General features: G+C 47.5%; 1 protein-coding gene across 3 annotated transcripts in view; it reads right to left on the bottom strand.

The window, feature by feature from the left end:
* SIMC1 (SUMO interacting motifs containing 1) overlaps positions 1 to 10,873 on the bottom strand; it is a 126,709-nt gene extending 115,836 nt beyond the window's left edge. The window contains exon 1 of one of the 3 annotated variants that reach the window (XR_005747941.1): positions 10,611 to 10,873. Coding sequence is in view for 2 of the 3 variants with exons in the window: in XM_040344467.1 (XP_040200401.1) it covers positions 10,611 to 10,691 (81 nt within the window). In the remaining variant the exon portion in view is untranslated. The remainder of the gene's footprint in view (positions 1 to 10,610) is intronic. The other 2 variants (XM_040344467.1, XM_040344468.1) reach the window with 2 other exon arrangements.
* Between the last annotated feature and the right edge of the window lie 2,658 nt (positions 10,874 to 13,531).

The raw sequence follows: 13,531 nt of genomic DNA on the forward strand, positions 1-13,531 counted from the left end.
CTGGTCTTTGACCAGCAATATGGTCCGGGGCTTAAGTGGTTAAAAGTCAGCAGCTGTAGCATTTGTAGCTGCTGGCTTTTAAAAAAATAAAAAAAAAATACTAATAATGTGAGTGGACCTCTGCTTTAAGTTTAACCACTTACCCCCCGGACCATATTGCTGGTCAAAGACAGAGCACTTTTTGCGATTCGGGACTGCGTCGCTTTAACTGACAATTGCGCGGTCGTGCGACGTGGCTCCCAAACAAAATTGGCGTCCTTTTTTTCCCCACAAAGAGCTTTGTTTTGGTGGTATTTGATCACTTTTGCGGTTTTTATTTTTTGCGCTATAAACAAAAATAGAGCGACAATTTTGAAAAAAATGAATATTTTTTTGCTGTAATAAATATCCCCCAAAAATATATATAAAAAAAAAATTCTCAGTTTAGGCCGATACGTATTCTACGTATTTTTTTTATTTTTTTTACGAAAAACGCAATAAGCGTTTATTGATTGGTTTGCGCAAAAGTTATAGCGTTTACAAAATAGGGGGTATTTTTATGTCATTTTTATTAATATATTTTTTTTACTACTAATGGCGGCGATCAGCGATTTTTTTTCGGTACTGCGACATTATGGCAGACACTTCGGACACTTTTGACACATTTTTGGGACCAGTGGCATTTTTATAGCGATCAGTGCTATAAAAATGCATTGGATTACTATAAAAATGCCACTGGCAGTGAAGGGGTTAACACTAGGGGGCGGGGGAAGGGGTTAAGTATGTCCCTGGGTGTGTTCTTACTGTGGGGGAGGTGACCTCACTACGGGAATCACTGATCCTCTGTTCATACATTGTATGAACAGAAGATCAGCATTTCCCCCGCTGACAGGACCGAGAGCTGTGTGTTTACACACACAGCTCCCGGTCCCCGCTCTTTAACGAGCGATCGCGTGTGCCCGGCGGCGATCGCGCCCGCCGGGCACACGCACGGGAGTCGGGGGCGAGCGCCTCCAGCGGCGCGCACGCGCCCCTAGTGGCCGCTCAGAGAGCCGACATTATACTACGTGCGCTCGCCCAGGAGAGCCAACCTGCCGCCGTAGAATGATGGCGGTCGGTCGGCAAGTAGTTAAAGCAATGCCTTACAATCCCAGAAGTGCATCTCCCAGGAGAGGGAGAGATCCCATGGCCCACGTGTGGGCAGCTGGGGAACACTAAGGCCCCGTACACACGAGAGGATATCCGCTGGAAACGGTCCACCGGACCGTTTCCAGCGGATAAATCCTCTGGCGGATTTGGATCTGATGGCTGTACACACCATCAGATCGAAAGCCGCACAGAATACATCTGCGGGGACGTGTCGCGCCGTCACGATGACGCGTGCGACACTGGAAGGTAAATACTTTCACGCATGCGTCGAATCATGCGTCGAGGGAGGGGAGCGGACGGACTGATCCGGTGAGTCTGTACAGACGACCGGATCAGTCCGCTGGACTGGATTCCAGCGGATAGATTTCTTAGCATGCTAAGGAATTTTTATCCGCTGGGAATCCGTCGGCTGGATTTTTATCCGCCGGGAAATGTCCGCTCGGACGTACACACGACCGGATCTATCTGCTGGAACTGATCCGCGGATCAATCCCAGCGGATAGATCCGGTCGTCTATACGAGGCCTAAGGAGCGGTTCATGAGTCTTCATGAGGTGAAAGGAATCCCTGGATGAAAGAGAATTTTTTTTTTATTTTATTGGCGATATTATAGCAAAGAGTAAGATATATAAAAAAAAAACGGAGTTAGGCTTACCGGTAACTCTGTTTCTAGGAGTCTTCCAGGACAGCCTCTTGAGACCTTGGGCTCCTCCCTCCGGGACAGGAAACACGTACACCCTTTTCTTTAAAGGGCAGTCCTCCTCCTCAGTTTGCCCGAGAAATAACAGAAGACTCTGAAAGACACAATCTACACATCGTTAGATCATTACCACACTACCAGTTCCTACATTGACACCGGGTGGGAAAAACTCCGGCTGTCCTGGAAGACTCCTAGAAACAGAGTTACCGGTAAGCCTAACTCTGGTTTTTCTCTAGTCGTCTTCCAGGACAGCCTCTTGAGATAAGCAAGAAACTTACTCTTTTTTAGGGTGGGACCACTGTCTGTAGGACCCTTCGTCCGAAGGCCTGATCTTTATCTGACATAAGGTCCAACCGATAATGTCTTGCAAAGGTTGAATAAGATGTCCAGGCTGCCGCCTTACAGATCTCTTCCGGGGAAGCTCCGGCTCTCTCTGCCCAAGAAACTGCAACTGCCCGGGTAGAGTGGGCTTTGACAATCGGTGGTTCTTTACCCCCTACCTGATAAGCCTCAGTAATTAACATCCTCAGCCATCTGGCTATAGAGGATTTAGAGGTCCCGTAACCTTTACGGGTACCAGAAAAATTAACAAAAAGGGAATCACTAAGTCTAAACTGCTTAGTGGCCTCTAAATAAAATATTTCTTTTAACGTCCAGTAGGGACAACAATTCCCCCTCATCATTCTCTGACGAGGAATGCAGAGTTGGTAGGATAATATCCTGAGTTCTGTGGAAGGTCGATGCCACTTTTGGCAAAAAATTTGGGTCCGTCCTAAGAATGACCCTATCATCAAAAACCTTCAGGAAGGGCTCTCTAATAGAGAGGGCCTGAAGATCACCAACTCTCCTAGCCGAGGTTATGGCGACTAGAAATGCTGTCTTTAATGTCACATGCTTCAGAGAAGATTCCTCCAGCGGCTCAAACGGTTTGTTGGTGAGAGCTTTTAGTACCAGCGAGAGATCCCACGTAGGGCATGCTTTAACCCTAACGGGCTTGGATCTTGCTAGGCTTTTGAAAAAAAATTTAACAAAGCGATCTTGCTGAAGGGGAGTCTCCAAAAAAATGCTTAAGGCCGCAGCCTGTACCTTGAGGGTGCTTATGGATAAGCCCAGTTCTACCCCAGCTTGCAGAAAGTCCAGTACTGCTGGAATGTTAGTTTGGAAAGACCCTTGCTCCAACCTCCAGGAATTTAACTTTTTCCAGATCTTGGAGTAGATAGCCCTTGTCACTGGTTTGCGGCATTCCAGTAGAGTTTTCACTACCCTATCTGAAAAGCCACGGGCTTTTAAGAGTTGTTCCTCAGAAACCAAACAGTTAATTTCATGCTCTTTATCCGAGGGTGAAGAACCGGACCTATAGACAGTAGGTCCTCTCTTTCCGGAAGTGACCAAGGTGGATATAGAGCCAGTCTCTTTAGGCTGGTGAACCAAGGCCGCTTTGGCCAAAACGGCGTGACCAGAATCAGGTCCGTGCATTCCCTGATAAACTTCTGAATTACCCTGGGAATTAATCTCACTGGGGGAAAGGCATATGCTAGGTTGAAATGCCAGGGATGTGCGAAGGCATCTATGCCCTTTGACCTGTCCTGATGGTGGATAGAGAAGAACACTGGAACTTTCTTGTTCCCTTCTGCTGCGAATAGGTCCACTTCTGGTAATCCCCAGAGAGACACCATTTGCTCGAACACAACCTGGTTCAGACACCACTCGTCCTGATTTACTGACTGTCTGCTGAGAAAGTCGGCCAGGGTATTTAGAGATACTTTCAAGTGGACTGCCGAAAGGTATATCGAATTCTTCTCTGCCCAGCTTAGAATTTGTGTCGCCGTGGCCTGAAGGGCTGGACTTCTTGTGCCCCCTTGTTTGCTTAGGTAGGCTACCGTAGACGCATTGTCTGTTCTTACTTGTAGGTGTTGTCCTACTAGGCGACTCCCGAAAGTCTGTATGGCTCTTAGGACGGCCAACAGCTCCTTTTGGTTTGATGACTTTAGGACTTCTGAAGAGGACCATTGTCCCTGGGTCCAAGTCTCCTCTAAGTGGGCTCCCCAACCCTTTCCGCTGGCGTCGGTGGTCAGCACCAGGGCAGTTGGGGGTTGCCATGAGAGCCCTCCCTCTAGGTTCTTTTTGGACCGCCACCACCACAGATCTCTTTTGATTCTGTCTGGGATAGGCATTGGAAGGTCCAATCCCTCCTTCCTGCCATTCCAGTGTTTGAGCATAAGCCCCTGTACGGGGCGTAGGTGGAACCGGGCCCAGGGCACCGCTGGGAAACAGGCTGACATGAGTCCCAAGACTCTCATCACCTCCCTGATGCTGGCTTCTAAATTCGTTTGAAGCTGTGCAATTGCTTGTTCCAATTTGTGGAATTTTTCCAGTGGAAGAAAGGTCTTTCTTTCCACAGAGGAAATTCTGTATCCCAAATACATGACTTCTTGGGAAGGTACCAGTTGTGATTTGTCCTTGTTGACTAACCACCCTAAGGAGCTCAGGAAGGACAGGGCCACCCTTAGGTCGCTCTCTAGTTGGGGACCTGATGGGGCTAAGAATAAGAGGTCGTCCAAGTATGGAATCACTGTGATATTCCGTGTTCTCAGGTGCGCCAAGGCTTCTGCCAGCACTTTGGTGAAGATTCTTGGGGAGGACGATTTCACTTCCGCCCGAGGAACGAATCCACCCCGCCCCTCAGCGCCGCTCCGGAAGGAAGTAAGTGCCGAGCGGCATGGCTAAGCCAGCGTCACTCGCCGCCGCCATACTGAGTCCCCTGCTGTGGAAAATCCATGCGACCGAGGTCCAGGTACTGGGGATAGGGGGGAGGATTTTAAGCCCCAAGGGTCCCCGCTCTCCCCGAGCGTAAAGCACAGCAGCAGGAACTTGGTGACCTCCTCTTCCGACCAGGAACAGAGGGGTACCAAGGCAGAGAGGGAAGTCCAGCATTCTCTAGTCCCTTAACGTGCTCCTTCCCTTCTGGCAGGAAACACAAATAACTGAGGAGGAGACCTGGAGGACTGCCCTTTAAAGAAAAGGATGTACGCGTTTCCTGTCCCGGAGGGAGGAGCCCAAGGTCTCAAGAGGCTGTCCTGGAAGACGACTAGAGAAAATGTCCCTTTTAAAGCGTAAAATTAGCCGCAGTGGTGATCAAATACCACCAAAAAAAATATATATATATTTTTGAGAAAAAAATAAAGTAGAATGTGAATTTTGTTGGGTACAGAGTCGGACAACTGCACCATTATCAGTTAAAGCGACACAGTGCCTTATCGCAAAAAAATGGCCTGGTCAGGAAGGGGGTAAATGTCTATATGCAGTGGAAAATATAAATAACTAACTATATGGTAAGGGAGCAAAATCTCAAATACACTCCGAGAATTATGCTGGCCATACACTATACAAAAAAAAAAAAAAAAACGGGCAAAATCTGGTCATTTAGACGGTCAGTTTATGGGCACAGAATCGATCATTGCTGTGACATTTTTGAGTGGAAAAAATGAAGGCCAAGTTTGGAAATTTTCTGTCGAACAAACGATTAATTGAAAGGTTAAAGTGAAGTTCCACCCAAATGCATATATTAAACAAACAAAACCCCTATAATATAACAAATCATTTACAAAATAAAGTGGATTAAAAACAGAAAGACTATTGCACTCATGTTCCTGTGCCTTTATGCCGGTGACTTGTCGGTATGGTTCCCCTATCGAGATGGTTCCTGTAAGGACTGCGCAGGCGCAATCCTTACCGACAGAAATCTCCGAACCTCGGCCGGCATCCAGGCTCATTCCTCAACATCCCCGTGGATTGGAGGATGTTAAAAAAAGAGCCAGGAGGCCGAGCGAGCAGTCCGAGCGAAGCGAGGACGTGAGGCCGACTGGCCACTTACCTCAAATTCTATGCCCTGTAGGTTCGGTGATTTCCGTTGGCAAGGATTGCGCAGTCCTTAGAGGAACCATCTCGATAGCCGGAACCATATCGTCAGATCACTGACATCCAGCTTCTCCAGCCGTGTAAAGTGCGTGTGAGAGGTATCACGCGTCACTCTGCCAATTGTAAGAAAGGCCTGCAGGGTACACTGACAGAGGAATGAGCAGGGGCACACGCACTTTATTTTACCCTGCATACAATAGTCTGTTTTACTACACTATGATGGCCATCTATTTATTGTGAGTATTAACAGAAGAAAAGCCATAATAATTTGTTTACCTGGGGAAAGCAGCTTGATCACATAGGATTGTTATCCAGACTAATGAACCGAAGGCGCAAATAAAGCTGTATCTGGTGAGTGGCCATTGCAGAAGGTGGTGGGATAATCACGGAAATGGTGAAAACAGCTGCACCTGTAATTTACACATGAGGAATGCAAAGTTTTTCTGGAAAAGTCTGATCACTCACTGGGACTATTCAACAGAGAAAGGGATTGTTTCTCGTTCTTTTTCTTGGTTTTCTCTATTTTTTTCACATGTTTTTGGTCATTCATTTGGACATTGGAATATAATGTCTAGATTTACATTGGTATAAGTCGAGGAGCTACTTGGAGGCACAGCATAATTGGTGGTGAGCACTTTATTTTGTAAATGATTTGTTATATTATAGGGGTTTTGTTTGTCTAATATATGCATTTTTTAGGATCAACAGAGCCGGTTCACACTGGGGCGATCCGACTTCCAGCGCGACTTCCAGCGATTCCAACATGACTTGAATGTGAACCACAGGGCGATCTGGGGAGATTTACAACACGACTTGAAGTCGTCTCCAGGACAGGAGACATTCCAGTGGCCAATAAAACAACCATCAGCTCTGGGAGGGGGAGGGAGGGATTTGCCTGAGAAATGTATGTTATCTTCCTAGAAAGTAGCTTCAGTTAAGACAGTGATCCGACTTCTGAGGCGACTTCCATTGAAATCAATGGGTACAAATCGCCTACAAGTCGGATTGAAGTAGTACAGGAACCTTTTCTGAAGTCGGATCGCCTTGAGTCGTGTGTATTAACACCGCTTCCATTCACTTGCATTGTTTTTCTCTACAGCGCGACTTGGGACGACTTGAGGCGTCATGAAGTCGGATCGCAAGTCGCCCCAGTGTGAACCGGCTCTAAGCACGTATGTAAAAGCCTAGTGTTATTTCACCATAGGGGAGCAGAGGACAGCATTTTGGTTTTCTGCACCTAAATAGGCTACATATTTTGATCTATAATTTTTAAGGTTAGCGCGATCCACTCACTGTATAAACAAACATGTTATACTTGCCTCGTCTGTGCCATTGATTTTGCATAGAGCAGTCCAGATCGTCCTTTTGGGTCCCTGGCCCCTACAGCAAGCAGTTTGTTATGGGGGCACCCTAGATAAGCTGCAGCTCTGTGTATCTATTCCGACACAAGCTGCCGTTCGGCCCTGCCCCCTCTCTCCTGATGGCTGAGTTTGATTGACAGCAGTGAGAGCCAATGGCAGCGCTGCTGTGACGAGAGAGACCGCGAGAGAGAGAGAGAGAGAGACAGAGAGCGAGAGAGACACTGCGAGCGAGCGAGAGAGAGACTGCGAGCGAGCGAGAGAGAGAGAGAGAGAGAGAGAGAGAGAGAGAGAGAGAGAGAGAGAGAGAGAGAGAGAGAGAGACTGCGAGAGAGAGAGACTGCGCGAGAGAGAGAGAGACTGCGAGAGAGAGAGAGAGAGAGAGAGAGAGAGAGAGAGAGACAGAGAGAGACAGAGAGAGACAGAGAGACAGAGAGACAGAGAGACAGAGAGACAGAGAGACAGAGAGACAGAGAGACAGAGAGACAGAGAGACAGAGAGACAGAGAGACAGAGAGACAGAGAGACAGAGAGACAGAGAGACAGAGAGACAGAGAGACAGAGAGACAGAGAGACAGAGAGACAGAGAGACAGAGAGACAGAGAGACAGAGAGAGAGAGAGAGAGAGAGAGAGAGAGTTCTGGAGAAATACAGCGCCACATGGGCACTACCAATCAACTCCAGCAAAACAAAAACCATGGTGTTCCAAAAGAAAAAATACAAATCAAACAAAGAGCCCTTCCTTCACAATAAACAACTGCACTGTGGATGAAACTAACAGCTACACATACCTCGGCCTAGACATTACCCAATCAGGAAGCTTCAAGCCAGCCATAGAGGCACTAAAAGACAAGGCATGCAGAGCCTACTATGCCATCAGGAGACGGCTGTACCACCTAAAACCACCCGTGAGAGTCTGGCTCAGAATATTTGATAGCGTCATCGCCCCAATCCTTCTTTATGGCAGCGAAGTTTGGGGTCCTGTCACCTACCCAGACCAATCCAAATGGGACCCCAGCCCAACCGAAATATTCCATCTGGAATTTTGCAAGCACCTCCTCCAAGTTCATCGGAGCACCTCCAACAGTGCTTGCCGGTCCGAGTTGGGCAGATTTCCCTTACTCCTCGCAGTACAGAAGAGGGCGCCATCATACTGGGACCACCTACAAAACAGCAGTCCCAACTCCTACCACCATCAAGCCTTACTGGACAGTAAGAACCAGTCCAAGCCGTGTGGCCTGCAACAACTTATCAACACCTTGTCTCCCCAAAACTCTCAACAATGCAGCCTGACAAAATCTCAAATAAAAATCATAACTTATAACTCCAAAGAAAAACATGTTGGAGAATGGAGACACGCAATAACAAACTCCAAAAAACTATTGATTTACCAGTCACTGCAGAGAGAATACAAACTGGCCCCGTACCTGGAGGTGCTACAAGACCCCAAAGAAAGACAGACAATGAGCCTGTACAGACTGAGCGCCCACAGCCTGGAAATGGAATTAGGACGGCACAGACAGACCTACAAGCCCAGGGAGAGGAGACTGTGCCAGCAATGTGACCAGGGGGTCCCGGAAGATGAGGAACACTTCCTGCTACATTGCCCTAAGTATTCATCAGTGAGGGACACTCACTTCCAGAGACTCTCCACTCTCATCCCGGACTTCAACTCTACAGAAGAGAAGAGGAAACTCCAAATTCTACTGGGAGAAGAGGAGCCAATGGCGAAGATAGCTGCCCAATATGTGACAGCGTGTCACCTACTGAGAGGGACATGAGAAACTGAGGACTTTCACAGACTTATGTCCTTTCCCCTTTATATTACCCCCTTCCCCTTTCTTTGGCAATGCTAACTTGTATTTGGTCCTGCCAATAAAGCTTATTTGAATTGAAGGGGAGAGAGAGAGAGAAAGAGAGAGAGAAAGAGAGAGAAAAAGAGAAAGAGAGAGAAAAAAAGAGAGAAAGAGAGAAAGAGAGAAAGAGAGAGAAAAAAAGAGAGAAAGAGAGAAAGAGAGAAAGAGAGAAAGAGAGAAAGAGAGAAAGAGAGAAAGAGAGAAAGAGAGAAAGAGAGAAAGAGAGAAAGAGAGAAAGAGAGAAAGAGAGAAAGAGAGAAAGAGAGAAAGAGAGAAAGAGAGAAAGAGAGAAAGAGAGAAAGAGAGAAAGAGACACCGAGAGAGTTTTTAAAACACACACACGCCTAAAAATTCTAAGAATATGACTAAAGATTTTTTTGGGGGGGAGGCTTAAAACACCTGTTACCGCTGACTTTGCCGCATCAGGGAGATTCACACCTATTTTTTTTAGTGCTTTTTGCAGATTTGCACAGCAGTCCATTTACCATGGAACACGTTCTATAGTGAAAATCTGCAAAATGCACAGGTGTGAATCCAGACTTTCCTGTTGACCATCAAAGCGAAAAATAAAAATCTGGAATTTTGGGTTGTGCCCAAAACAGGACTAGGAGAATACTACTACAATGGGGACACTGCTCTAGCAAAAACCTGGGATTCCCTAATTTTTGCTCCCTTTGACACCAGCGGACTGATCCGATCCATCTGTCCATTTTTCAGGTACACCTGATCGGGCCACCCATTATCCTCTATGGGGCGGCAACATCAGCAGACATGAGTCCGCTGGGCATCAGATCCAACTAAATCTGCTAAAAAAACAGATGTATAGCGATACTTTCGCCAGCTGTCCAGTGGGTTGATCAGATGACAGTCAGATGGAAATGGACTGCCCCATAGAGGAGCGCAGGCTCTGTCCTTGTCTGCTCTGCATAGTGAAGCAGACACAAACCTGTGAGAGACCACTGAGCAGGCAGATGTTATTGAGACAGATCCATCCTGTGTGAAAGGCCTTCCTGTTTTAGCTAGAAGACAGTAAATGAAGGGAAACCTTGAATACCACTTTTGAAGCGATCGTACGATAATCTGATGGTTAGTACACACCTTTCAAGAGCCAAGCACAACAGCTCATCCAATATTATCCCATGGGACAAGCACAAAAAAAAGAAAAATTCTCATATCATACCAGATCGTACGACTTGCGTTTAATTAGTACAGTTGTCATTTGAAAAATACATTACAAGAAATCTCTTTCAAATTTTTGTTCTGTCATATGAGAATTTTCATAACCTCTTCATTTGACACAAAATTGGCATGGAACAAATTAAATAGGATGGACAGGACAGACAGAGCAAAGAAATGAAAGTGAAAGCAGCCAGAAGGGGGGAGGATTAGTCAGAGAGATGAGCGGGAAGCAGTGAGGAACCTCTGGTCAGGTCTCTGTCAGGTGTACAGATCCTCATATCCTATAACATACGACTCGTGTTATTAGTAAACACGGCAAGCACTTCTCCCCCAGTCTCACATCTCTGATAGTGCTGCTAACTTCCTACCTCCTCACTCTATACCCCGCTCGGCCGACCTCCCCTCCACAGCCTATACACACACACAATGTGACAGGAGCACGTGACCCCGCTCCCATGTAAGGTACTACTCACACAGTCCGGACTTTGTGACAGAAGCCATGCCCCCCGCGGTTCTTCCCCCTCGTCGTCTGATATAACGATGGTGTCTTCCATAATGCACACTAAACTTCTTTCCGTTACCTATTCCGAGGCGGCGCCATCACCACCAACTAAAAACTTCCCTCACACCGTTCACGGGACTCACTACTGATCCGTTTCTCCCCCATCGCGCACTTTTTATAGAGAGTCCCCACAAGTGAGCCCCGAGATGTCTGATTGGAGGAACGGTAGTTGTGCCGCTTGGCCACACCCTTCCAATACGTAACATTCACTTGCAAACCCCGCCTCTATATGCAGATCCGTACAGCTGTGTTATGTCATCCTGTTCTACACAGGGTGTCTAATGTCTATGCCTCCTAGGATTCGGAATGTCTGTGTCTCGTAGTATTGTCTGTGGCTTGTAGTATAGTCTATGGCTCCTAGTATAGTCTATGGCTCCTAGTATTGTCTTTGGCTCCTAGTATTGTCTTTGGCACCTAGTATTGTCTATGGCTCCTAGTATTGTCTGTGGCTCCTAGGAATGTCTGTGGCTCCTAGTATTGTCTTTGGCTCCTAGTATTGTCTGTGGGTCCTAGGAATGTCTGTGGCTCCTAGTATAGTCACTGGCTCCTAGTATTGTCTTTGGCTCTTAGTATTGTCCGTGGCTCCTAGGAATGTCTCTGGCTCCTAGGAATGTCTCTGGCTCCTAGGAATGTCCGTGGCTCCTAGAAATGTCTCTGGCTCCTAGGAATGTCTCTGGCTCCTAGGAATGTCCGTGGCTCCTAGGAATGTCTCTGGCTCCTAGGAATGTCTCTGGCTCCTAGGAATGTCCGTGGCTCCTAGAAATGTCTCTGGCTCCTAGGAATGTCTCTGGCTCCTAGGAATGTCTCTGGCTCCTAGGAATGTCCGTGGCTCCTAGGAATGTCCGTGGCTCCTAGGAATGTCTCTGGCTCCTAGGAATGTCTCTGGCTCCTAAGAATGTCTCTGGCTCCTAGGAATGTCCGTGGCTCCTAGGAATGTCCGTGGCTCCTAGGAATGTCTCTGGCTCTTAGGAATGTCTCTGGCTCTTAGGAATGTCTCTGGCTCTTAGTATTGTCTGTAGCTCCTAGGAATGTCTCTGGCTCCTAGGAATGTCTCTGGCTCTTAGGAATGTCTCTGGCTCTTAGGAATGGGTCTGGCTCCTAGGAATGTCTCTGGCTCCTAGGAATGTCCGTGGCTCCTAGGAATGTCCGTGGCTCCTAGGAATGTCTCTGGCTCCTAGGAATGTCCGTGGCTCCTAGGAATGTCTCTGGCTCCTAGGAATGTCTCTGGCTCCTAGGAATGTCTCTGGCTCCTAGGAATGTCCGTGGCTCCTAGGAATGTCCGTGGCTCCTAGGAATGTCTCTGGCTCTTAGGAATGTCTCTGGCTCTTAGGAATGTCTCTGGCTCTTAGTATTGTCTGTAGCTCCTAGGAATGTCTCTGGCTCCTAGGAATGTCTCTGGCTCTTAGGAATGTCTCTGGCTCTTAGGAATGGGTCTGGCTCCTAGGAATGTCTCTGGCTCCTAGGAATGTGCGTGGCTCCTAGGAATGTCTCTGGCTCCTAGGAATGTCTCTGGCTCCTATGAATGTCTCTGGCTCCTAGGAATGTCCGTGGCTCCTAGGAATGTCCGTGGCTCCTATGAATGTCTCTGGCTCCTAGGAATGTCTCTGGCTCCTATGAATGTCTCTGGCTCCTATGAATGTCTCTGGCTCCTAGGAATGTCCGTGGCTCCTAGGAATGTCTCTGGCTCTTAGGAATGTCTCTGGCTCTTAGGAATGTCTCTGGCTCTTAGGAATGTCTCTGGCTCTTAGGAATGTCTCTGGCTCTTAGGAATGTCTCTGGCTCCTAGGAATGTCTCTGGCTCCTAGGAATGTCTGTGGCTCGTAGTATTGTCCGTGGCCCCTAGGAATGTCTCTGGCTCCTAGGAATGTCTGTGGCTCGTAGTATTGTCTATGGCTTGTAGTATAGTCTATGGCTCCTAGTATTGTCTGTGGCTCCTAGGAATGTCTGTGGCTCGTAATATTGTCTATGGCTCCTAGTATTGTCCGTGGCTCCTAGGAATGTCTCTGGCTCCTAGGAATGTCTATGGCTTGTAGTATAGTCTTTGGCTCTTAGTATTGTCTGTGGCGATCCTAACCTCCCTGGGGCCCTAAGCGAAATTCTGCTAAGGGGCCCTCTACCTGACCTGTGATGCTGTGAGCTATGTAAACCATTTGCCATTGCCACACAGTCATACCTGACACTTCAGTGCTCCCAATACAATCCTTGCTTCATTTTGTCATGGATGTTGTAAACATTAGTGTAATAGTGTCATTCGCGCTAAATGTGGGTAAACAAATATCACTAAGCCTCCATTCACATCTCGGCGACAAAACGCCCGACGCCGGACACTTGTGCCGCTAGAGGGGGAAATTCCCATTGCTGTCTATGGAGATGGTTCACATCTCATAGACGCCGTACGCCTGTCGCCTGAAAAAAAGTCCCGGACCCTTTTTTTCAGGCGACATTGGCGTTCGCCCATTGACAGCAATGGGAAGAATTTGAAAAAAAAAAAAAGATACACTATCCGCGGCAAAATACGCGGCGTTGCTTGTCGCGGAGATGTGAATGGAGCCTAAGAGTCTTGTTTTCACAGAGAATGGGTGCATGAACTCCCCCTTGTCTACATCCCTACCCAGCTCTGAGCACCATGCCTTATTTCCAACCCCTACCCACCTCCAAAGACTACCCCTTCTGGCCATTTGTGGTACTAACAGTTTTGTATAGAACTTTTTACCAAGACAAGCAGTAGATCCCAGTAGATCCCTGACAACAGTAGATCCCTAACAGGAACACTAGTTCCCCTGACAACAACAATAGATCCCTGACAACAGTAGATCCCTGACAGGAACAATA

The sequence above is a fragment of the Rana temporaria genome, chromosome 3 (genome assembly GCF_905171775.1).
Source record: "Rana temporaria chromosome 3, aRanTem1.1, whole genome shotgun sequence".
Classification (NCBI taxonomy): Eukaryota; Metazoa; Chordata; class Amphibia; order Anura; family Ranidae; genus Rana; species Rana temporaria.